Below are 26958 nucleotides of genomic sequence, written 5' to 3'. Positions count from 1 at the left end.
TCTCTCTCTCACTATTCTTTCTTACTGTCCTCCTCCCCTCCCAGCCACAATTTAAATTTACAAAATGGCTTCTCGGAAAATAGCATCAGAATTAGGTGCTTTTCTTTCTCCTGGTTAGTGTTCCAGCTCATGCTCTCTCACTCGCACATATGCCTGACATTAAATGATGACTTGCTGTTTCATAACATGCGTGCAGTGAGACCCCATCATCATAATTTCACCATGTAGTTCTGCTTAGTGGCAATATAGAGAAATTATTAATTAGATAATTTTATAATAAAATATACAGAAGCTCCTTTATAGCCTTGGGGTAAAGTATTGTAATTTACCAATATCCTATGAGTTAAGTTAAGAAAATGAGACTTTTAAAGGCAAAGATACCTAAAAAAGATAAGCTGATAAGCACAGGAATGTGCATATGGAAGGAGTGAGAGTGAGATGCTGAGTTTGAGGACTTTTATTTCTGATTTTCTTATGACATCTTTGTTTGTAACTCTTCATAAGGTCATTTGGAATAAGTCCCAGAAGGAGAATTATGACCGGATAGAATGAAATGAGAAATTAATTTGTTTTAAATGATTGTAGACATTATCATGTACTTCTCCAGCCTAATCACACAAATGACTTCAAATAGAGCTCACAGACCTGCTAGAGAGGAACTGGTACACCCCATGCTAGCTCACTGCAGACTCAGTGAGGATACATCAGTATGCATAATAAAGAGCAGAGATTAAGCTACTTGAATAAACTTTGGCTATATTCCTTAAGAGTTTGAAGATAATTTTCTCCTTTTAAAAATAGTTTTACTGAGGTATTATTGGCTGCAAATATTTAAAGTGTTTGATTTGATTAATTTTGACATATGTATTTATCCTCCAAACCACCGCAATAATTACTATAATAAATATATATTTCCCCCCCCAAATTTTCTTCGTGCCCCTTTAAAATCATGCCTCCTAAGCCTTCCTGCCAATTTCTCATCACCCCTCTCCCAGCTCCCAGGCGCTACTGATCTGCTTTCTGACACTGTACAATACTTTGAATTTTCTAGAATCTTCTAAGGACAGGATCATACTATACTTTTTTCGTCTGGCTTATTTCCTTTAATTATTTTGAAATTTGACTATGTTATAGTGTTTACCAATAGTTCATTTCTTTTTGTTACTAAATAGTATCCCTTTGTGTGGATATATCATAGTTTGTTTATCTTTCTACCTGTTGGTGGCCATTTGAGTTGTAAACAACTTTTGGCCATAATAAGTCCTGTGAACAAGTCTTTGTATGGACATATGTTCTCATTTCTCTTGGGTAAATATCTAGGATCATATGTGTATTTAATTTTTGAAGAAATTCTCAAAGTGTTTTCCAAAGTGCTTACACTATTTTACATTTTCACAAGAAACATGAAAGGCAAGTTCTTCTACATCTTTACTAGCATTTGGTAGAGGCACTCTTTTTTTGTTTGTTTTGTTTTTTAAGTATTCTGGTTACTGTGTAGTTTCTATCTCATGTAGTTTTTCTTTTTTAGTTTGTTAATCTGGTGAAGTACATTGAGTCTTCTAATTATGCTGACTCATTATCCTATTGTTACATTCCCTCACTTGGTCATGATGTATTATTCTTTTCAAATATTGATAAACTAATTTGCTAAAATTTTGTTCAGAATTTTTGCATCCATGTTTATGACAGATGTTGGTCCATAGTTGTTTTTTCTTGTAACATCTTCTTTTCCTGGTGTTGGAACCAGGATAATGCTATAAACCTGGCCTCATGGAATGAGTTTGAGAACATTCCCTTCTTTACAGTCTTCTGGAAAAATTTGTGTAGAATAGGCATTATTTCTTCCTTATAAGTGTGAAAGAAGCCACTTGAGCTTGAGGTTTTCTTTGTAAGGGGGGTTTTAAGCTAGAAATTCAATATTTTTAAGAGATATAGAGCCATTCTGGTTATCTATATTTTCCTGAGTTTAAGAAGTTTGTGTTTTCCAATGAATTTGTTCATCTTATCTAAGTCATCAAATTTACTGGCATAAGGTTTTCATAATATTTCTATATTCTCATTTTACTATCCTTAATATCCTACAGGACCTGTAGTAGTAATGTCAATCTCATTCCTGATATGGATAATTTTTGTCTTCTCTCCTTTTTTTCTAGTAATGGAGGCTAAAAGTTTATCACATTCACACTCTGAAAGAACGAACTTTTGGTTATATCAATTTTGCCATTTTGTTATTGTTTTCTATTTTCTATATCTGTTTTGTATCTTCTTTAGAATTAATTGATTACTACTGCTCTCATCTTTACTATTTCTTTACTTCTTCTATTTAGCTTGGGCTTAATTTACTACTCTATTTCTCGTTTCTTAAGGTAGAAGCAGAGGTTAGTGATTTAAGACCTTTTCTCCCTTCTAATACAGGCATTTAGTTCCGTAAAATTCTTCTTAAGTACTGCTTTAACAATCTCTCATAAATTTTAATATGTTGTGCTTTCATTTTCACCCAATTCCAGATACTTTCTATTTTCCCTCTTTATCTCTTTAACTTATCAATTATTTTAAAGTTTGTCACTTAGTCTTCAAATGTTTGGGGACTTTTCTAAAGATTTTTCTAGTGTCGATGTATAATTCTAATGTGCTCAGACACCATACTTTGTAAGAAACCTTTTTTAATTTTTTGAGGCTTGCTTTTTGGCCTCTATATGGTCAATCTTGGTAAATATTCACTGTGCACTTGAAAAGAATATGTATTCTCCTATTGTTGGGTGGCATTTTCCATAAATGTCAATTAAGTCATGTTGTTTGATAGTATTGTTAAAATCCATATCTTAGTAAATTCTTAACTACTTTTTCTATCAAATATTGAGGAAGAGGTATTGAAATATCTTCCTGTAATTGCACAACTTTTTATTTTTCCTTTCAGTTCTATAAGATTTTATGTATTTTGAAGCTCCATCATGAGGTGCATAAATATTTAGAATTGTTATGTCCTGTTGAATTTACCCCATTATCATTGCAAATGATCTTATCACTTTTAATATTCTTTGTTTTGAAATTTACTTTCTGATATTTCTTTTTTATTATTATTAACTTGGTATATCCATTTTCTATCATTTTATTTTTGACCATTTTTCTCTTATGTGTAAAGTATGTTTCTTGGAGGCAGTGTATATTTTGGTCTTATTTTTTAAATCTGACAAGTTTCCTTTTTAATTGGGGTAATCAAATCATTTACATTTAACGTGCTTGTTGGTATGGTTAGGGTTAAATATATTTTCCTACCTTTTCTTTGTTCCTCATCTGTTTTGTAACTTTAGAATTGAATATTTTGGTAGTTCTAGTATATATTTTTAATTATAAGATTTTGTTATTTCAGGATTTATAGTATATATCTTTCATTATCACTATAACTTCAAGTGATACATCATTTTCCACACAGTATATGAGTCTCAAACTACTACACCTTCATTTATCCACTTCTTTGCTATTGTTTTCTTTTAGACGTGCTTACATTTCATACTATATTATTATTTTTGTTTGAACAGTCATTTGTTTTTTCCTACTTGAAAGCAATATTTTCTGAAATATTCTAGTGTTTTTTCCCAGCATATATCCAGCTAATATATTAAATAAAAGGGTAAGTTATAAGAAATATTGGTGCAATCATAATATACTTTTTGTAGCAGCATAAAACATACTTAACTTTTAAATACTGCCTTTGTAGGTTTCTCCTGATAAATAATATGTATACACATTGCCCCAAAATGTATATAGCTGTTTACCTTAAAGTATTTAGGATCATCCATGTTATAATCTACTGACTACAATGTACTTTTAACTTATAAATGAGCTACTCTATATGATATAGACATGATATAAAAAAGGGAAATAGTGTCCCTGTCCCTCTAGGATTCACACAATAATTCAGTAAAATAGTAATTAGTGAGACCATGTAAATTGTCTAACAAATTTCAATTTGGCAAATATTTTTCAGGAAAATATCTAAGCTATGAGAATACTAAATTTCTATTGTAAGAATTTAGCAAATATTTCCATTAAACATTCAGTTAAGATGTAGTCTCTCTAATATGTAGAAAGGAGGACTTGTAGCCTATTAAAAACAAGAATAACAATGACAAAAAGTCCCTTAATTTTAGCAGATTAATTACACCTCTTAATCAAGTGTGTGTAACACAAAGAACCAAATCTGGGTCCATAAGTGTTAGAGGATAGTTGATAAAAAGATTCCATGAATAGAATCTGAATAGCCTATATTTTAGAAAGAATGGGGCAGAATGTTATGGCAATGGAGGGGGCCAGCCTTCAAGATGGCTGGCCCAACCCTGTCGATGTTAAAAAAAACACACCCAATATTTCTACAGTGCTCTTCTAACGTATTTTCTTTATTTCAGGTCACAAGTCTAGGGTTTTCATGGGTCATGTAGCAAGTGGTTTATAAACAAAATCAGAGTCTATAATAGTGTCATTATATTAAGAGGCAGAACTGCTGTATGCTTTCATTATGTAAAATGTTTACATCTTGGGACTCCATAGCTGGTATTATTATGGTACACCCGATATATATCTTGCTCCAATTAGCATTACCATGCTACTCACTATAAAAAATCCCAAAGGCAGACTAGAGAAGATAGAAGGATCACCACTTTCAGGAGACTGACGGGTAACCCAACCCATTGACTTCATTACGGCTTTCTTCCATGTGGCATAACGAATTTCACTTTCTGTGGCCTGGATCTGTGGTTCAAATCGTTCCATCCTGAGAACCGACAAAGCCTGGGGTTCAAGGCTCCAAACGCTTACTCCCTCTGCAGCCCCTGCTGCCATGGCAGCTCCTAGTGCAGTTGTTTCAGGCATAAAGGGTTTTATTACTGGAATATGAAGAATATCTGCTTGTAGTTGCATAAGAACTTTGTTGTTGGTCATTCCTCCATCTACCTGCAAATGACGAAGTGGAATTCCACAGTCACGGTTCATGGCTTCCAAAATCTCTCGGGTTTGGAAACAAACAGCTTCTAATGCAGCAAAAGCAATATGACATTTATTGGTAAACTGAGTGAGGCCACAGAGTATCCCTCTTGCACTGGGCTCCCAATAAGGTGCATATAACCCTGAAAAGGCTGGGACAAAGTAACAGCCATAAGAAGTTCCTACTTCTTTAGCAAGTCTTTCAATGTCTCCTGAGGTCTCTATAATTCCAAGATTGTCTCTTAGCCAACGAATAACAGCACCTGCTATAGCAACAGAACCTTCCAGTGCATAGTATGCTGGCTTCTCTCTGCCTAGTTTGTAAGCTACTGTGGTCAGAAGGCCATGTTCAGAAAACACACATTTACGACCTGTATTACACAGTAAGAAGCAACCTGTTCCATAGGTGTTTTTGGCTTGTCCCTCCTGGAAGCACATTTGTCCTACTAATGCAGCACATTGGTCCCCCAAACACCCAGATATTGGCACACCTTCCAGGGCTCCAGTTTTAATTAGGCCATAGATCTCAGAAGAACTGAAGACATTTGGAAGAAGGTCCATTGGAATTTCAAAAAAGTCACAGAGCTCTTTATCCCATTCCAAAGAATGGATATTAAAAAGCATTGTCCTACTTGCATTTGTTACATCTGTACAATGCACACCTCCATTAACTCCTCCTGTCAAACTCCAGATAAGCCATGAATCAATGGTACCAAAAAGAGCTCTACCTTCTTCAACAGCCTTTTGGACGTTTCTCACATTGTCAAGCATCCAACGAAGTTTTACTGCACTGAAGTAAGTGCTGAGTGGAAGGCCTGTCTTAGACTTGACGAAGTTACTATTTCCTGGAATTTTTTTACTAAGATCCTCAACAGTAGTCTGGGTTCTTAGATCAAGCCACACCACAGCATTGTAGAGAGGCTCTCCTGTTAACTTGTCCCAGATTACAGTGGTTTCCCTCTGATTGCTGACACCAACAGCTTTTATGTTGGATATATCAATATTCAGTTCATCAAGTTTCTCACACGTTCTCGCTATACACTCGTAGACAGACTGAAGAATTTCCTTAGGGTCTTGTTCCACCCATCCTTCTTTTGGGAACTCTTGTGTTAATTCCACTTTGTGATGACTAAGTAGTTCCGCTGTTTTTGAATTGAAAACCAGAAAGCGAGTGGAGTTGGTGCCCTGGACCACCGCTCCCACCAACGGCCCCACAGCTGCTGTCTTCGGGGCTGCCATGACACCAGTAGGTCGGCTCAGCAGCTCTGGGACCGTTTCCCAGGCCAAGGCGGTGTTGGGGGCAGGGAGCGCAGCCAGTCAGGAGCACAAGGCGCAGGCGCAAGGCAACCTTTGCCCTTTAACTGGCGCGGCGCCTTCTCACCCCACCCCTCCAGCCCAGGCTTCACCTCCAGCCACTCAGTTGTCTTCTAAGATTTAAGTTTTTTTTTTTTTAAATCATATATTTATCCATGTAATTACAGTTACCGGCGTTCACTCTTTTGTGTGGATCTATATCTCTACGTTATCATTTTCCTTCTTAGTAGTGCAGGTCTGCTGGAGATGAATTCTTCCAAATTTGAACATCTGAAATATATTTCATAGTAATATTCAAAGGTATTTTCTCGGGGTATAGAATTCTATTTGACATATTTTTTCTTTTTAAGTTTCAGGACCTCGGAGCTGTTGCTCTACCATCTTCTCTCTTGCTGTTTCAGGTGGAACTTTGCTATTATTTTTAACATGTCCATTTTTCTCTATCTTTAGGGTTTTTCTCTTTATCAGTGGTTTTGCCCAGTTTTATCATGAAGTGTCTTGGAATAGTTTTCTTATTTTCTTTGCTTGGGGTTTACTGAACTACTTGAATCTGTAGGTTTACAGGTTTCATCGACTTTGAAAAGCTTTGGGCCCATTATTTCTTCAAATGTGTTTCATTCTGTCTCTTCTATCCCTTAGGGACTCCATTGATGCCCTACTCATTATAATTACCTTTTCTCCTTGTGCTTGATTTCAGATAGTTTCTGTTGCTATCTCTTCAAGCTCACTAATCTTTTCTTCTCCAATGTCTGCTCTGCTATTAATTCATCCAGTACATTTTTCACCTCACATATTGTAGTGTTCAACCCTAGAAGTTCAATTTGGGTTTTTAAATATCTACTTAACTTTCTGAACACATGGAATACAGTTAGAATAACTTTTAATTTCATTTTCTGCAATTCTAACCTCTGTGTCAGTTCTGGTTCGGTTTTGATTGCTTGCTTATCTCCTTATTATGGCTTGTATTTCCCGTTTCTTTGCATGCCTGATAAGTTTTAATTAGATGCCAAACATTGTGAATTTTACCTGACTGGTTGGTTGCTTGATATTTTTGTATCCCTATAAGTGGTCTTGAGTTTTGTTTTGGGATGCAGATAAATTACTTGGAAACAGTTCAATTCTTTTGCGTCTGCTTTTAAGATTTCTTAGATGGCACAAGGATAGTACTCAGTCTGGGGCTAATTCTTCCTCTTTACTGTGAAGAGATCTTTCTATGTACTCTACCCAACACCCCTGACAAATGAGCCTGTTTGGAACAGTAATTCCTCCCAGCCCTGAGTGACCACTGGATACTGTTATCTCTAGTCTTTCCAGGTGCATCTTTCGTTAGCCTCAGTAGTTTTCTCATATACATGCACTGATCAATACCCAACTGAATACTCACTGGGGGACCCTGTAAAGCTCTCTGGAGTTCTCTCTCTGTGCAACTCTTTTTTCTCCAGTGCTATGCCTGGCAGAGTCTAGCTTCTTTGGTTTCTCTAGGCTCTCAGCCTAATCTCCTTGCCATAGGTTTCCACTGAGTTTCAATTGGGTTCCCTGTCTGTGCTGTTGCTTCAAAACTCTCTCAAGAAACTAAGCTGGGGAAATCATAGTAGTCATGTCACTTGTTTTTAACCTCTTAGAAATTACTGCCTTTCATTCCGTGATATCCAGCATTTTGTGAACTGTTGTTTTATATTTTGCACATTATGTGAACTATTTCATCTATTTTTTCCATTTTTGATTGTTTTAGATGAAAAGGTAACTCCAATCCTTTTTACTACATCTTGGCCAGAGTGGAATTCCACTAAATGGAAACTTAAATTTTCAGAATAACTGTAGAGTCAGTGAATAAAGACTTATTTAATCATTAATTAAAATATATTGAATATGCAGTCAATGAATGGCAATTTTCTGTATTAGGGCATAGGCTACATTTCTGAATTAGCTCAAGGATAAGGCCCATTTGTGTTTAGTAAAACCAAATAGAACAAGATAGAAAATAACTTAAAAATTAACTGTGATATTGTTATTTCACTATTTTAACTGGGTCATATTTTTTATTTAGGCAAAAACCCTTCAGGAAATACTATGAAGTCTGGGAAAGAAAGAACATTGAGACTTAATTTGCGAAGTAAGGTATAGAAATGATTAAAAACTGGATCAGATTTTCCTGGTTGTGTCTTTGTTTTTAAAATTCTATCAAAGCTTTTCCAAGCAAAATTGTAGAGGCAACATTTACCCATATTCCAGTTAACCATAACATGTCTGCATTTTCATGGAACAAATTTATATTTACATTGTTTTAACTTTTTTCTCTCCAGGTATTTGGCAAGAGTAAACATTGTGTGTATAGATTAATGTACGCAATAAAAAGATTTGACCCAGAGCTTCTTTTCTACATTCCCTCTCTCCGTTCACACCAATATTTACAAACAAATGTTCCTAATTCCATTAGTTTTTGAGTCTGGGAATACTTTAAGTATTTTGTCTTTAATACAAATACCTTATTTATAAAATCGTCAGTTCTGCTTATAAAGAACTGGCTTACATAGTAGTTTCACTGATAATAAATTGTAGCCACTAAATAATCAGATAATAAGTGTCCCAATATAGTTTAGAAAGTTTACCAAATTGAAATAACTTCCTTAGAGTAATTGCAAACTACTGATGGGTTTAACCAAAGCTGATAAACAGTATTTAAAACAAGCAAACGAAAACTAAGGAGCTTAAATGAAGTCCACTATCTTCTTTATTTCAAAAACAAAACAAAACAAAACCAACTAAAACTTTTGTTGTCTATAATAGCTTCTTTATATTCTAATGTAGGATTTAAGCACTTCTGAAATCTTTGTTGGCACTACTTTATTTGTGAAGCCATTCAATTTTACAAGAAAATTGTTATTTCATTTGTATTATATTCCACAAAATCATAAATGCTTTAATGGTGAACATACTATTCAGAATAGTTCAAACAACAAAAATATATGAGGGGATTTTCTTCAAAAAGTCTTTTATTATGGGATTGTTAAAAATAGAGTTGTTAACATACTTGACTTTGTATATTATTCATTTACCTTCAAGGCTACTCTTCTAAAGTGCAGCTACTTAGTATTGAAGGTTTTAAGTAGTGTTCACATTGTAACATTTAAAATTTACTCATTCAATCAGTAACATGGTGAATATGTTTTGAGAGGTTGCTATCTATGGATTTCATTATAAGCCATGATATAGTGGTGCATCAAACATTCTTACTGCCCTTATTATAACCTTTAAGTTAAGAACAGTACCAGCTTAACGTACTTATCTTAATGACATATTTTCCTGTGCATGTTTTAGAGAGCCACTTGTTTAATTATTTTTTTCCTGTTAAGCACACTAAATTGTAAGTTCAATGAAGTCAGGGACCTTGGTTATTTAATTCAATCCTGTATTTTCAGCACTTACACTCAAAGCAGGAATTCAAGTAGCATTTGTTGGATGGATTAATGAACACCACTAAATATGGCCCTCACTTTATTAAGCAATCATCGTAAAGTCAAGATAAATTTAATTTTGCTTGCTGGATAGGCTATTGGTTATTCATTTTTCTTTTTCTCTTCTTCTTTCTTTCTTTCTTTTTTTTTTTTTTTTTTGAGACAGAGTCTAGTTCTGTCGCCCAGGCTGGAGTGCAGTGGCACGATCTCAGCTCACTTCCGCCTCCAGAGTTCAAGCAGTTCTCCTGCCTTAGCCTCTGGAGTAGCTGGGATTACAGGGGCCTGCCACCACACCTGGCTAAATTTTGTATTTTAAGTAGAGATGGGGTTTCACCATGTTGGCCAGGCTGGTTTTGAACTCCTGACCTTAAGTGATCTGCCCGCCTCAGCTTCCCAATGAGCTGGGATTATAGGCATCAGCCACCGCACCAGGCCTCATTTTCAATCTGATATAATAAGATGGATTGATGAAGAGACAGAGGATTGTATAGATAGAAAGATATGATAAAAGTAGTATAATAAAATGATAATTATATAATCTGTGTGGTAGATACGATGTTGATAAAAGTTTTTTCAACTTTCTATATGTTTTCAAATTTTCATAATAAAATGTTAGGAAAGTGTGATGTAAATACAAGCTGATCAAGCTGCAAAACAGTGCAAAGAGACCTATTTCATACAGGCTTTTTTGTTTGGAGGGACAGTTGAGTGAATGGAATAAAAAAGTCGCTGTTACGTTTACATCAATTTGAGAGACTGTGTGGCAGAACAATCTAGTTATAGTTGTTCATCCCAAGAAAACCATTAATTATGAATGATTTTTATTAAGATGGTTGTACTTTCATTATAAGCATTTTCTTCTGCTTTTTATAAACTTTTTAAATTCTAGGAAACCAGCTGCCTGTTTAATGCCTTGGCTCTTAGAAATTGCAGACATCTAAGAATGCTGCCACTCTTTTCAATCTCGAGAGTGGGAATCAGTGGAAAGTTTAGATTTCACCGAATTTGGACTTATCTTAGTCATGAATTTGAGAGTGTGCAACCTGATGGTAAGAGCATTCATTTATATAGTTTGTGGCTAGCAAATTTGACTTTTTTAGACCGTGTCATAACCAATGCATCATCACAGTTGGTAATCTTCAAAACACTGATGCATTTTTCTACATGCTGTTCCCAAATGTGCTGGACCAGCTGTTGAGAGCTATACCATCCAATCGCCTGGAAGACCTCTTCTTGGATCACAAATCACCTAACGTACTATCCCTCTTTGTTCTAATGAAGAAAGGAAAAATTAAAGCAAGCTACCGTGGTTTATTACTCATGTTTTCTCTGTTATGCATGGGCCGTGGGAGCCACCGCATTCACATTAGGAGCCCTTGGCATTTTAGGTAAGCATTACATGACAGACAAGCCAATGAGTTTAATATTCACGGATCTGGAAGTGATTTTATGAATATTTGAATCTTGAAATGTTTGATTGATTGTGTGTGTATGTGTGTGTGTGTGTGTTCTTTGTCATTTTCTCAGTGAAAATTGCCCTGACACTGATCTCAATGTTAATGTATTCCTGCTTACATTTGACTTTGGAATATGTTACAGCTAATTATCATTACACAGGATGAAAGATCAGAGCCCTGAGTGAGGTGCTTGGGTTTAGGAACAAAGGGAGACCAAATCAGCATCTTGGCTCTAGGCCCAATAATTGTAATCAAACATCTTGAAACTGATGGGATCTTTGCATTTATTTTTTATTTGTTATTTTTTTGTTTTCTTTCCTCACTTTTTGAAAGGAGGTGGGAAAAGGGGGCTAAGGGTTTGAAGGGGCTGAAATTTCCCCTTGAACATGATGTCAATATGTTGGCGTGTCTCCTTTTATTAAGACGCCATCCAACTGATAACAAGTCCTGCTGTGTTTTACCAACATAAAAAATTAGACTGGAGACCGAGGAGCGGCAGGTGGCTTTTGGCACCAAGAAATAATCACACTTGATGTGGAAAGTAAAGTAAAAGGAGCCATCTGTTCACTGCAGGAGGACGTGAAAAATCACATTAACATATTGTCACTAACATCATGAAATACCCAGTTAATAATAAATTTAGTTATCATGGCAAGTTGCATTGGATACTTACTCTGAAAATGCAGAATGTGAAAGATGCTCATTCTTGCCCACCCCTATCTTTTTTTTTTTTTGAGAGAGAGAGGAAAAAAAAAAGCGTTAAACCTTTCCTTGGAATGTGTGTATGTGTGTGTGTATGTTGGAGATGGGGAGGGGAATGTGTATCATTTTCAAGGCAGACTATGGTTCATTGTTGCTGACTAAGTGAGCAAAATAGCCACTCCGGCAGATGGAAGATGTCATTTCTTGATTCCATCCACTTATTATCTACCGTGTAACTCTACAGCTTCTTACCTGGATGGAAGAGAAGGGATGTAGAAGAAAAAAAGGTTGTTTTGATCATGTCCCTTGCACGAGACCCAGAGCATGCAGATGCTCTGTGAAAAGGATGGGGGACAGAGTACTGCCACATGCAAGAATCAGTGGCTGTGGCCTTTTCTTGAGCATCGAATTTGCCTTTAGTAAAGTGTTCCAGCAGAGTATTTTTCTAGTGGGTTTTCTGTGAAATGCCTGCACATACTTTGCAGAACAAGTGTGTTAAGGCAATGTGATGGAAAGGTTTCCTTGCACTTCTTGTGTGTAATGTTGTTTGCATATGTCAACAAAATGAATAAAGAAGCTACAGAGCATGGAGGTCAAACTGAATTGGGAAAATTGGGGTTATTGTCACTGGGTCATTACTAAAGCCATATTTAAACATCTTTTGCTGTCAGAGTTTGCTCTCTAGTTTCTTATAGTCATTGCTTATAATCACTGCAAATTGTGACTCAAACCCACACTATTACTATTATTAATATTAAGATCTCATTCTATTTTATAAAATTACAGTTGTCACATAATAGAATCCTAATTAATAAGTTGACCAGTAGTTATTTCCTGAATATGGCTGTTGGTCTACATCCAGTCATTATCCCATATGCTTGAGAGAAAAAATATATAGATAACAAATATCTATATGTAATCATGAAAACTACGTTAGAATAAGAATTAGAATTTTAGTTCCAGCTCTGACTCTAGCTTTATGATCTTTAGCAAGTCAAATCACCTCTCTGGCTTTTTTTTTTTTTTCCAATGGCAAAATTTAGGCAACCTCTAAAGAAACTCCTCCTTAAAACTTAAAGATTTTTTAAATATATTGTCTAATGAAACTTGATATTTATTTTAAGTTAATGAAAGAAAAATTGTGTTCAAGAAGCAATCATTTCGATAGTGTTATTTAAAAATTGTTAATGACCCTGAAAGGTAATGTGCAAATTAGGGTTGCCAACTTTCATTCAGGTAATGACGAGACAGGTTGTGATGGCATTTTGAGAGAGACCTGCTGTTTTGGGAGCAGGATGGTGGTAGTCTTTTCTTCTATTGCGTATGTAATATTCTGTCACTAAAGGTGAATGTTACCATGAAGTCCAGATCTAGGTGTAGACTCTGTCACCTGAGTTACCAATGTGTCTCATTCTAGTCCTAGATAATTTGCAAAAAAGTGGTCATGGGTGGAACAGAGACTTCTATTTTGTATTCGTTTCTAAAGAATGATAGAGTTCTGTTCTCTCAGTTAGATGATCTGGACACAATCCACTGTCTACTGATAAACAGCCGCATGCTTGTTAATTTGTTCCAGTAGGCTTAAACCATATGCTGACTTACCTTTTGGATGTTCCTCCTTCTACTATATATTTTCCAAAGTATCTTCAGCTCATTTTCCTTCCTCAAATAAACCTTTCTTGAGCCTTTAACTGTAGTTAAATCACCCTGCTATAGTTCCCTGTTGAACCTTGTTCTTCTGTTTTCTTACATTTCTTACATTTGAATTAATTGTTCAGAATGTAAGCCCCATGAAGGCAGCACCCTGTCTATCTTGGTCACCCATTATTAACATCATGCCAGGCATGTAGAACCATTTAATAGGTATTACTTATTGGTAGACAGTTGGACAGCCCAACCAACTTTCAGGGTTTGTCAGGTTTTAGGGAAAACAGAACATGTGTTTGGCATTTGCATCACCATATAGTCATCCTGAAACTCTCAGGTGATCTTCAGGTGACTGTTCCAGAGGTCACCATTCCTATTGGAAGCACAAATAAATCTAGACTCCGCTTTAGGGTTCTGATGGAACAATTAGAATTTTTAAAGGATATCCTAAAATAGACATCAAAACAGTTCAGCTAAATGCTGAATATTTTTGAATATTTACTACTTTGTTTCTGATAATTAGGCAGCACTGGAAGATAAATTTCTAGGGCAACCCTGGAAATTTTCTGAATCCACCAAAACAGTTAAATCATACATGGACAAACTATTCTTCAGTAGACTAGAGTCCATCATTTTACCAATTTTTATTCAGCGTAGGGGAAACATGTAAATTTAATTTTGCAGAGATGACAAATGGCAGAAAAATATGTTTTATAGCACAAAGCAAGATCTATATATCAATTTCTGTGTTTTCTTGCCGAAGTGTTTAGAATGAAATGAATTGGCCAGCCAGGTGTGGTGGCTCATGCCTGTAATCCCAGCACTTTAGGAGGCCGAGGTGGGGGGATCACGAGGTCAGGAGTTCTAGACCAGCCTGGCCAACATGGTGAAACCCTGTCTCTACTAAAGATACAAAAAAAATAAATAAAAGCTGGGCGTGGTGGTGTGTGCCTGTAACCCCAGCTACTCGGAAGGCTGAGGCAGGAGAATCGCTTGAACCAGGGAGATGGAGGTTGCAGGAGCTGAGATTGTGCCATTGCACTCCAGCCTGGATGACAGGGTGAAACTCTTGTCTCAAAAAAAAAAAAAAAAAAAAGGACAAATAATTAAGTATGATTTAAAATGATGAAATGAGTTACTGGTGTCCTCCCCACAGCTACTGTTGTTAGAATTGTTATATTGATAGAGCCACATACATTACATGGAAGTATACATACTGAACTCATTGTATATTTGTTATTCTAATACATATTTACCGAAAATGTTTATTAATAATGAATAATCTCAATACTAGGAGACATATGTATTGGCCTAATGCTTTATCAGCTGAAAATGTAGCAAAAAGCAGCAAACAGAAATGAAAAGTCTGTGATAATCATCTAAAAATATAGATAAAATTAGAAAATCATCATACTTAATGATACTGAATTATGCTGTGTAGGAAGTTGCCAAATGTTTGGACTTAGGTTGAAAATATTTTGCCACGGTGCATAAAAATTACCACGGTGCATGAAAAAGACCCTTGGAGGCAGTTGTAGTAACTGACAAACATTTTAAGAATTGACAGTCCCCCTTACCCAGTAGATATGTCATTCCCTGCATGCTGGGCTTCTTTGCAGTTGTTGAAAACTAAGGCAGATGGGCACTCCAGTCAGCCTGAGGGGACAGGAGTAGCATACATCAGAGCACCAGGTGCCCTGAGATTCCTCCTTTTCATCAGATGGGCTAATAGACCCACAGAGGCCAGGGATTCAGTGATATCCTAGAGGGTCTTGCAGGTGGTCATCACTGATGTGACTGGTAGACTTCCTGCCGACCCCTGGTTTCACGGAGTGTTGAAAGCATAATTCTTTCACTGCGACAGCTAGGGTTTGACATGAAATAGCATATTAGAGAAACTCTGATGGTTTTTGCAGCATGGAAAACATTCAGAGGTTGATGATGATGAAGAATCCCAATGTTTTTCTTTTCTCTTTTTGTTGGCTAGCTATAGGTATCCTTAGTAATTCCATCTGTCAGTACTCTTTGCTCTTCCTCTGAACTTCTGAGGCATGCAATGTCTCTTCATTCAGCACTCTTAATTCCTTTTTACATCTTGTATTCTTTTTTCTCTGATTACAGTGTAAGATACCTGATGGGAAGGGATTGCTTTATGCATTTTATAATCTCAGTAGTGAATGATGCACAATAATAATAATCTATATTTTTGCTCTTCTTGTTTCTTCTTTCATTCATTCAAAAAATACTGACTGAATATCAACTATTTAATAGTTGCTGGGCTAGCTTCTGGAATACAATTCCTCTAGACAGACATAGTGCTTGCCTTAGTGAGGTTCTAGTGGGTAAGTCAGACAAAAACTGAGGAAATAAAGGTAAACAAATACCAAATTGTACTACCTTTTAGAAAGGAACACATGGCTAAGATCAAGTATAACTGCAAGTGGAAAGCTGACTGTTTTACTTCTGTTTTTCTTGCTATTTTTCTTTTTTCCAGCTTTTCAACTTTTATTTTAGATTCAGGAAGTACAAGCGCAGGTTTTTTACAATGGTATACGGTGGTATATTGTATACACTGTAATACATTGTATTACAATGGTATATTTTATACAATGGTATATTGCATGATTCTGAGGTTTGGAGTACAATTGAACCCATCATTCTAGTAGTGAGTATAGTACCCAATAGGTAGTTTTTCAGCCCTTGGCCTTCTAGTTAACCTTTGCCCTCTTGTAGTCCTTAGTGTGTGTTGTTACCCTCTTTATGGCTGTATGTATGCAATGTTTAGCTCTCACTTAAAAGTGAGAACAAGTGGTATTAGATTTTCTGTTTCCACATGAATTTGCTTATGATAATAGCCTCTAGCTGCATCCATACTGCTGCAAAGGATGTGATTTTGTTCCTTTTTATGGCTGCATAGTATTTCATGGTGTATATGTACCACATTTTCTGTATACAATCCACCTTTGATAGGCATCTGGGTTGATTCCATATCTTTGCTATTGTGAATAGTGTTGTCTTGAACATACGGGTGCATGTGTCTTTTTGGTAGAATGATTTATTTTCTTTTGGATATATACCCAATAATGGGGATGCTGGGTGAAATGATTGTTCTATTTTTAGTTCTTTCAGAAATCTCCAAACTACTCTCCATGTGGCTGAACTAATTTACATTCCCACCAGCAGTGTATATGTGTTCCCTTTTCTCCGCAGCATCTCCAACATCGTTATTTTTTGACTTTTTAGTAATACCCACTCTAACTGGTAAGAGATGGTGTCTCATTGTAGTTTTGATTTGCATTTCCCTAATAATTAGTGACGTTGAACTTTTTTTCATATGCATGTTGGCTGCGTGTATGTTTTATTTTGAGAAGTGTCTGTTCATGTCCTTTGTCCACTTTGTAAGGGGTTGTGTGTTTTTTGCCTATGTTCCTTGTAGATTCTTGATATTAGACCTTTGTTGGATACAAAGTTTGCAAAATTTTCCCCCATTCTTTAGGTTGTCTATTTATTCTTTTGATAGTTTCTTTTGCTGTGCAGAAGCTATTTAGTTAAATTGTTAGTAGATATCATTTCTCAATTTTTGTTTTTGTTGCAATTGCTTTTGAGGACGTAATTATAAATTATTTGCCAAGGCTGATGCTGAGAAAGGTGTTTCCTAGATTTCCTCCATGATTTTAACAGCTTGAGGTCTTATGTTTAAGTCTTTAATCCATCTTGAGTATATATGGTGATAGGTAGGGGTCTGGTTTCATTCTTCTGCATATGGATAGCCAGCTATCCCAGCACCATTTATTGAGTAGGGAGGTCTTTGCTCATTGCTTATTATTTTTGTCAACTTTGTTGAAGATCAGATGGTTGTCTGTGTATGGCTTTAATTCTTGGTTCTCTATCCTGTTCTTTTGTGCCGTTTTTTGTTTTGTTTTGTTTTTAACCAGTACCATGCTGTTTTAACTACCGTAACCTCATAGTATAGTTTGAAGTTGGGTAATGTGATGCCTCTGACTTTGTTCTTTTTGCTGTTGTTGTTGTTACTGTTTGAGACAGAGTCTTGCTTTGTCTCCCAGGCTGGAGTGGAATTGCATGATCTTGGCTCACTGCAACCTCCGCCTCCTGGGTTTGAGAGATTCTCCTGTCCCAGCCTCCTGAGTAGTGGGGACTACAGGTGCACACCACCACACCCAGCTAATTTTTGTACATTTTAAAGTAGAAACAGGGTTTCACCATGGTGGCCAAGATGGTATTGAACTCCTGACCTCAAGTGATCCACCCGCCTTGATCTCCCGAAGTGCTGGGATTACAGGCGTGAGCCACAACACCCAGCCTGTCTCTGGTTTTGTTCTTTTTGCTTAGAATTGTTACTATTTGGCCTTTTTTCCCCCTAGTTCTGTGGAAAATGACACTGGTCATTTGATCAGAATAGTGTTGAATCTGTAGATTGCTTTGGGTAGTCTGGTCATTTTAATGCTCCAATCCATTAACATGGACTTTTTTTTTTATTTGTTTGTGTCCTCTATGATTTCTTTTTAGGAAGTACATCTTATGTATTTCCTTGGTTGGATGTACTCCAATATATTTTATTTATATGTGGCTATTGTAAATAGGATTGTGTTCTCAACTTGGCTTTTAGTTTGACTATTTTTGTTGTATAGAAATGCTACTGATTTTGGTATCCTGAAACTTTACCGAAGTCACTTATTAACTCTAGCAGCCTTTTGGCAGAGTCTTCAGGGTCTTCTTTCCTATTTGGATGGCTTTTATTTCATTCTCTTGCCTGATTTTCCCTGGATAGGACTTCCAGCACTGTGTTGAATAGGAATGGTGAGAGTAGGTATCCTTGTCTAGGTCCACTGCTCAAGAGGAATGCTTCCAGGTGTTGATTATTCAGTATGATTTTGGCTATGCATTTATCATAGACGGCTCTTATTATTTTGAGGTATGTTCTTTTAATTCATAATCTGTTGAGGGTTCTTATAATGAGGGGATGTTGGATTTCATTGAAGGTTTTTTCTGCACATATTGAGATGGTCATATGGTTTTATTTTTAATTCTGTTTATGTGTTGAATTACATTTATCCACTTACATATATAAAACCAACCTTGCATTCCAAAAATAAGGGCTACTTGATCACAGTGAATTAACTTTTTGATGTGCTGCTCGATTCAGTTTGCTAGTATTTTGTTGAGGATATTTGTGTCTGTGCTCATTAGGGATATGGCTTGTAGTTTTCTTTTTTTGTTATGTCTTTGCCAGATTTTGGTATCAGGGTAATTCTGGCTTCTTCAAATGTGTCAGTGAGAAGTTCTTCCTCAGTTTTTTGGAATAGCTATTTTTCTTTCTCTTCTTTCACCTTAGTTATCTCCTCTTCTAAGTCAAATATTCTAAATCTCTTCTTTCAGGTGGATGTACGTGCATTTAAAAATAATTATGAAAGGCTAATCACTATTATTATAATACTTTTCTTTTTCTGCTACACCTCTCCTGGGTATATTTAAGCAGATTGTCCCATAAATTAGAAGAATCCATGGCTTTTTAGTGGCTACATGCAGTGGTATGTCTTTCTGAGTATCACATTCAACAGATTACATGTAGACAAATTCTGATTAAATTAGAATACAGAAAATACACTTTGCTAACATGGAAAATTTCCTTCTGAGGCCTCTCGTTGGGTTATAGGTGGCCAACTCTCCTCTTTATTTTCATGTGGTCTTCACCCTGTGTGTGTGTTTGTCCTAACCTCCTCTTTCTATAGGGATACCAGTCATATTGGACTAGGACCATTGATATGAATTTATCTTACCTGTTTTACCTCATCAAGGGCCTACCTCCCAATATAGTCACATTCTGAGGTACTAAGGGTTAGGTCTTCAACATGAATTTTGGGGGTGACACAACTTAGCCCATAACAGATACTGTAATAATTACTGAATCAGTCAGGGTCAGTTATAGTCAGCAAAATGGAAAGCACTTCAATTATTTGTGATGGAAACAATTTAAAGCAAGGGATTGATTTTATGGGTGATAGGAGAGTTGCAAACTTAAAGGAGATGGTGAGGCAATCCAAATATCAAAAAATAGGAACCCCCTTATAAGCCTAGAGTGAACAGACAAAAACAGGAAGTAGTTCTAACCTAGGCAATAATGCATCACCCCATGGAAGCTGGAACCACGTAGGCCTGCCTAGAGGGCCTGAAAACAAGGAAACCACAATGGAAACACACTTGCTACCATAGATTAGTATTCCAGACAGACAGAGAAGGGTGAGTACTCTTACCTGTTAGTCTCATTCTTCTGCTTGTACCTGCTAATGGCTAAACCTGGGCAGAAGTCAGTTGATGCAGGAGCCTAAGAATTATTTACAGCCTGGCTGGCTGGAGTCAGTCCTCCTGCATTGCAGTCGAAGCAGGAGGACAGGGAATGACTTTAGGGGCAAAGAAGCTCAAGACTGACATAAGTACTAAAAAAATGAGAATATTATAAAATGATTCAAAATGGCCCTTCAAATAAATGAAGGCAAATTTACATATTTATATTTATGGATAGTGACTGCTATATACATCTACTCACAACTGGCCAAACAAGACTTACTTTATTTTATCCTTCTAATTACTTTAAAAATATTTCTCCTCTTTTTTGCTGGAAGATCCATTCTCCCTCCTACCCCACAATCTGTGCATTTCTAATTCTAAACCTTGTTTAAAAGCTTACTTAAATTCTCCTTGAAGTTTTCCAAATTCTTCTTTCCTCCTGTTTCTCCTTAATCCCCATTACACTCTGTCTATATTGGTGTCAAGTCACTAACAACTTCCCATTTATATTAGTAGCTGTGTATATACACAATTATGTACTTTTCAAGGATAGGGTCTGGGTCTTTACCTATCACACAGTTTTTAATATGCAGCTTGTACGTTATTGAAAATCAGTTAGTATATCTAGTATACTTAAGAAAACTCTTATAATAGTGACATGATTCCCACTCATTATTTATAATCTTATTACCCCTCCTATCATTTTCCCATTATTTTTTGCCCTCCTGAATGACAAAGCTAAGAGAACACAAAGAGGTTTTTATTTGTTCTTTTTTTAAAGAAAGATGTACTTCATTTTATGGTTACATAGGTGAGAATCAATCCTTATCCTGGGATTCAAGGAAATATCCTCTTGTCTCATCTAAACATTAAAAAGCATGTGAAATTTTGAATGAGTATCCTAAGATAATAGATCTCTTCTGTTTATATTTTTGCTTTTTTTGAGTGTCTATTTTTGTAGATTGGGAAATAAATATATTCCTTCCACTAATACTTATTGAATACTAACTATGGTCCAGGCATACTCTAGGCATTTGAAATATATCAGGAAACAAAGCAGACAAATTCTTCCTTGTATTCCAATGGGAATAACAATGAACATTAAAGAATTTTAAGTTTGCTTGAAGTGATGTGTGATATGGGGTGAAAAATAAAATAGAATGAGTTATGTAAAATCACAAGTGCCAAGATGGAGGTAAGAAGCTGATTGTCATTTTAAATAGAGTTCTCACAGTCAGCCTCATTGTGAAGTGACATTTGAGCAGAGACTCAAAGGAGGTGATGAAGTTAGCCATGCAGGTGTGTGAGAAAAGAGCTTTTTAGGAATACAGAACAGAGTGTAAAGGCCCTAAAGCCAGAGAATGACCAAAGCAGATGTCCCAAACTTTTTAGATTCATGAAGCTCACAGTGTCTTTAAACCAAAATAAACAGTTTTATTCATTAAGTAGTTAGTCCCAATCAACATGAATTTTCTTCCCAAATACTTTAGTAGTCAGTTGAAAAACTAAAACACATATATTGTAAGAAAATGAATATTTTTATTTTATTTATAAATTACCACAATTATTTATGAATGGAACATGTATGCCTATTGAGAACTCAGTAGCTTCTCAAATCTTAAAGTTAGGTAAACATTAACATCATAATTTCTTATTCCTCACTAGTTTTGTGAGGTGTAAGACTTTTACCACAAAAACTACCCCAAATTCAACTTCACAAGGGTTTGACCTCATCGAAAAGAATAGAGCACAATCTACTGCTGAGCTGTGAGCTGTCTCAAGCTAGTAGTTCATATGGTGTCTGGCAGATGTCAGGTATTGCTTGTTTTTCCTTTAAAATTTTAAGATGTCTTTCAATACCTTTGTGAGTTTGTTCTGTCATTCTAGGGCATCTGTATTACTCCATTTTCATGCTGATGATAAAGATGTACCCAAGACTGAGTAATTTATAAAGAGAAAGAGGTTTAATGGACTCACAGTGCCATGTGGCTGGGGAGGTCTCACAGTCATGGCAGAAGGTGAACGGCAAGTCTTACATGGTGGTAGGCAAGAGAGAGAGCTTGTGCAAGCAACCCCCCACCCCCCTTACAAAACCATCAGATCTTGTGAGACTTATTCACTACTACGAGAACAGTATGGGGAAACCACTCCCATGATTCAATTAACTTCCAGTGGGTCCCTCCCACAACACGTAGGAATTATGGGAGCTACAATTCAAGATGAGATTTGGGTGGGGAAACGGCCAAACCATGTCAGCACCTCAGTGGATAGTTTGGGAAAACAGGAACAGCAAGGTGGTGGGTAGCTGGAAAGGAGTGAACAAGGGGGAGAGAAGCAGCAGTCAGAAAGTGATGGGAGGAGGCAGAAGTTGTACCACCCTCAGACCATGGTAAGGACTTCAGCTTTAACTATAAGGGGAATGGGAAGTGTCTTAGTCCATTTGGATTGCAATAACAAAATACCATAGACTGGGTGGCTTATAGACAAGAGAAATTTATTACAGTTCTGGAGGCTGAAAAGTGGAAGATCAAGGCAACAGCCAATTAAATATGTGAGAGCCCACTTTCTGGTTCCTAACTGGTGCCTTCTCTCTGTGTCCTCACATGGTAGAAGGGATGAGGGGTCTTTTTCATAAGGGCACTATTCCCATCTATGTGGGCTCCACTCCTATGACCTAATCATCTCCCAAAGGTCCCACTTTCTGCTATCATCACCTTGGTAGTTAGGATTTCAACATATGAATTATGGGGGGGACACAAACATTCAGACCATAGCAGGAAGCCACTGGAAAGTTTGAGCAGAAGAATGACATTATCTAATTTAAAAAGTATCACTTTGGCTGCTGTATTGAGAAAAAAAAAACTATAAAGATGGGGTGAGGGCAAGGTTAGAAACACGGAGTCCTGGTAGGAGGCTTCTGAAGTAATCTAGATAAAGAATCATGGTGACTGAGACTAAGATGGAAACATTGAGATGGTGAAATGTGCTCAAATTTTAGATGTATTTTGAAGGCAGTCAGTAGGATATGTTGATGGATTAGAAATGAAACATAAGAAAAAGACAGGACTCAAGAATAATTCTGAAGTTTTTGGGCCAAAGAATATAAAGGAGAAAGTTGCTACCATCAGTGGAGGTAGGGTAGATTACAGGTGGAGCAGGTATAAAGAGCTCTATTCTAGACAGTTTCCACTTTAGACATCAGTTAGATCTGTAAGTGGAAATGCCAGCTAGCCAGCCTGGTAAACAAGTGCAGTGTTCAAAAGGGAGGCATGGGATAAAGATGTAGTTTGTGTTGGTGTGAGGTGTGTGGATGGCATTTAAAGTCAAGAAGCTAAATGAGATTCTCTAGTGAATAAGTATAACTAGGAGAGAAAGGTCCAGAGCAGTGAACTGGGACACATCAATATGAATGGGTTTGGGAAAAGAGAAGGAATTCGAATGTAGATTTAAAAAGTAGGGGAAAAAGCAAGACAGTGTGGTACTCTGGAGGCTCAGTGAAAAGCAGATCATCTATTTGTCTGATGCTGCAGAGAGGTAAATAAAGATATGTAAAATAATATGCAGTTGGTCAAACACTTCAGTAAACTCAGAAATGAAATTCTTTCATTTAACAAAATAACTTGTGTTATGTCATCTAAGAATCAAGGCAAAGTTACTACAAGCCTTTCCTATTCAAGGATGAGAAAATCAGAATTTCAAATTATAAATTATCAGAAGTATTAATTCTGATTTTGTAATAGTGTCTGAGTTTACTACTAGTACATAGTGATACCCTGTGATAAATTTTTAAAAAATAATAATTTGTTAAAAAAGTTAATTAAAATTAATCATAATAATCTTGACATATAAAATTTGTTTTCAATGTTTTAAAAATTGGCAAGAGAAATACCTTTCAGGTCCAGCACTGCTTTTCCATAGTGACTTAATATGTATAAAATATTCGGAATATTTGCAGAACATCTGGTAAAAGCAGGCAGCAGTTTCCTTTTCAATATGTTTTAACTGACAATTTGAGAAAGCTGGAAAATAACAATTTTAATGTTCATTTAAAATTGACTTTGCAAAGAAGCAGTTTTATTCCTGTTTTCTCTAGTTGCTTGAGTTGGTTTCCTCACTTCAAAATAAAATTTTCTCAAATAAGATTGATAGAAAATCCATTAAATAATATTTTATTATTCTAAAACAAGACCTCAAATATCTCACATTCTAACTGAAACCTTTCATTGTCAGCAGCTTGCTTATTATTTATTCCCAAGACACTATTATTTGACCCCATTAGATTGTCATTAATGTGATTTCTGTAGGTTCTCACAATGTAATAAACCCCTTCTTGTCTCTCTCTTTCATTTATACCTCGAATCTCATGACTGATCATCTAAGCTATGCTTTCACTGGTGTATAAGTCTGGGTACAGTCAAGAAAGCAGAAGCCATACTAGATATTTAAAACACATGGAGTTTAATATAATGACATGTGATAGATGAGTTTAAAATACAAATAAGGGATGGTGCCACAGCTCAGGTTAGCAAAAATAGGAAGTCACCACCACCCCCAGGGCGGGATAGAAAGCATGAAAGAGTAGCATTCCTGTAGTCCAAAAGTCAAAGCTTACTGAACAGAAGTAAAACCATGGTGAGAGTTGCTTGGCAGAGCTGGTATTATGAGGGGAGGGTATGTGCAGAAAGAGCTGGAGAAGATACAGCTGCTTCTAGAAAGAACAATCAAAGCAGAACAAGAGAAAAAAATAGCCCTGGGGTATGTGCAACTGAGTACAGTCAGAATAAAAGAGAACCCATACCAATTATTTTTAACAGAGGTAATTTAATATAGGCAATTGGACATAACGGTATTGAAGTACTGAAATACTAAAGAGGGGACACTGAGGCAGTACAGAGATAGTAACTGAAGAAAGCAACCACTAGCCCCAGGGCCAGAGTAAGAAAAGAAAGAAGTTAGGAGTATTGGAAGCTAGGGACTTGAAGACGGGTCATGCCGGGCTGAAATTCAGTCCTATGAATGGGGGAGAAGATGGGTAATAGCTAGCTGCTGTTGTAACCTCAGGGGCCTAGGCAAAGGTCCCTGTGGGCTGGAACTCAGATCTTTGAGGAGGGGCTGCTTACCAGCTTGTGCTGGATCCTTTATGAAGTGTGATGATGAGACTGTTTCTGGAAGTGTCTAAAACAAAAATAATAAACAAAAAAACCTGGAACTTAGAATCAATGGCTACCTGAAGAAACTGCCACTTTTAGAATGAAAAATCATTGCTGTGGTCATGCTGTCACTAACAGAAAGCAAATAGGAAAGAACTCAGCTGCTCTCCCTTTTACTGCCTTACAGGTTTCTCCTTGCACTCCCTATTTACAAAGCCTAACAGGAGTCTCTTGGCAAAGGAGAAGTAGAGTTTGTGGAGTCAGAAGTTCAGCATAACAGGGCAGACTATAAAAGGGTGGGTTTGGGGCTAATAAATGATAACTTAATTACACAACCATTTGCTCCCCTATCACCATCTTCCACTAGTGCCTCCCTATTGACTAAATGTACCTAAAACCAGTGAGCTAGGGAACCTGGACAATGTAATTCCTCACAGAGCAAGGGAAGGACAGGAAGTGATCTAAGTACAATAGGCAAATGACTGACACACAAATACTCTTTGTTCTTTTGTACTGTCTACTACTCTGGATAAGCAAAACCCCAACACTATATCAAATATATAGCCCAACTTCTGTGCTATATACCCAGGGGTCAGCAAACTATGGTCAAGTTAAGCCCACCACTTTTTCTACAACCTGCACGCTGAGTGGCTTTTACATTTTTTAATAGTTGAAAAAATTCAAAAGAATAATATTTTATGGCACATGAAAATTATATGAAATGTAGCTTTCAGTGTCCATGGATAAAGTTTTATTAGAACACAGCCATGCTTATTCATTTACATGTTGTCTATGACAGCTTTTCCATCACAAAGGTAGAGTTGACTAGTTGCAACAGAGACCTTATGGACCACACAGCCTCTCTGGCTCACTAAAGAAAAGGTTTACCCACTCATACTTACTTACTTACTTACTTTATTTATTTAAAACAAGATTTCACTCTGTGGCCTAGGCTGGAGTGCACTAGCACGATCATAGCTCACTGCAGCCTCAACCTCCAGAGCTCAATTGATCTTCCCACTTCAGTCTCTCAAGTAGCTGGGAATACAGGTGTGCATCACAACACCTGGCTAATTTTTTATATTTTTTGTAGAGATGGGATTTCGCCATGTTGCCTAGGATAGTCTCAAATTCCTGAGCTTAAGTGATCCTTCCACCTTGGCCTCCTAAAGTTGACTGCCTACTCATTATTCACACCCAGGAAGCTTAGTCCTGCTGATAGAAATACAGCCATGTTGATTAGTATTTTATTTCAAGGCCATTTGTTACTCTTTCACTTGAACTTGGTCAATTACCTTCTTCCCTTTCCTTCAAACATCTGTTACAGGTCTTCATCACTTTCCTCAAGTCTCTCAACACCCACGCCTTTACTCTAAGTCATGGACAACGTTCCGTCACTTCATTGACAAAATTGGGATACAAAGAAACTTATCCTTTTCTTTCTGCTCCAGAGATACAAACAAATACATCTAAAACTCTACCTTTTATCCCCTCTTAAGTCTCAGAGAATGTTGCATCTCTCCTTCATCTTAAGGGTGGCCATCTCACCTGTGCTCATGGCCTCATTCCGTCTCACCTGCTCTTTCACCATCTTCTACTCTCATCTCTTCATTGTCTGTTTCCCTTCTAGAAACATTACAGAGTAGTGACCAGGAATAAAACCTTAAGTTTGGCTGGCTAAGCTCAGATTCTACCTCCACTGCTTACTAACTCTCTAATCATTAGCAGTTTATCTTAATCTCTATTAACTTCAGTCCCTTCCTCTGTAGAAATAATTATGTGTCAAATTGCCATAAGCATTAAATAAAACGATGCATATAAACATCTAGTGCAGTGCCCCACATATAATGTGTTTAAAATATTTTAGTTATTTTAAAATATCACTAAATTTTTACTATCATCACTCCAACCTCTAAAAGGGCTGAAGTCTCCCTCCACCTAAAAACT

The 26958-nt window shown here is 36.6% G+C and overlaps 1 protein-coding gene and 1 long non-coding RNA gene across 2 annotated transcripts in view; one reads left to right on the top strand and one right to left on the bottom strand.

Annotated features, from left to right (window-relative positions):
* The window catches only part of LOC129397593 (uncharacterized), a 77287-nt gene that overhangs the window by 24312 nt on the left and 26017 nt on the right, over positions 1 to 26958 (top strand). The window lies entirely within an intron of this gene.
* On the bottom strand, positions 2375 to 8318 carry GK2 (glycerol kinase 2). Its single transcript, XM_003832276.5, has one exon. It carries the CDS (start codon positions 6217 to 6219, stop codon positions 4558 to 4560), a length of 1662 nt encoding a protein of 553 aa, XP_003832324.1. The 5' UTR covers positions 6220 to 8318; the 3' UTR covers positions 2375 to 4557.

Source organism: Pan paniscus, chromosome 3, assembly GCF_029289425.2.
Source record: "Pan paniscus chromosome 3, NHGRI_mPanPan1-v2.0_pri, whole genome shotgun sequence".
Classification (NCBI taxonomy): Eukaryota; Metazoa; Chordata; class Mammalia; order Primates; family Hominidae; genus Pan; species Pan paniscus.
Note: the sequence above shows the minus strand (reverse complement) of the source record. Positions and strands in the feature narration are given on the sequence as shown.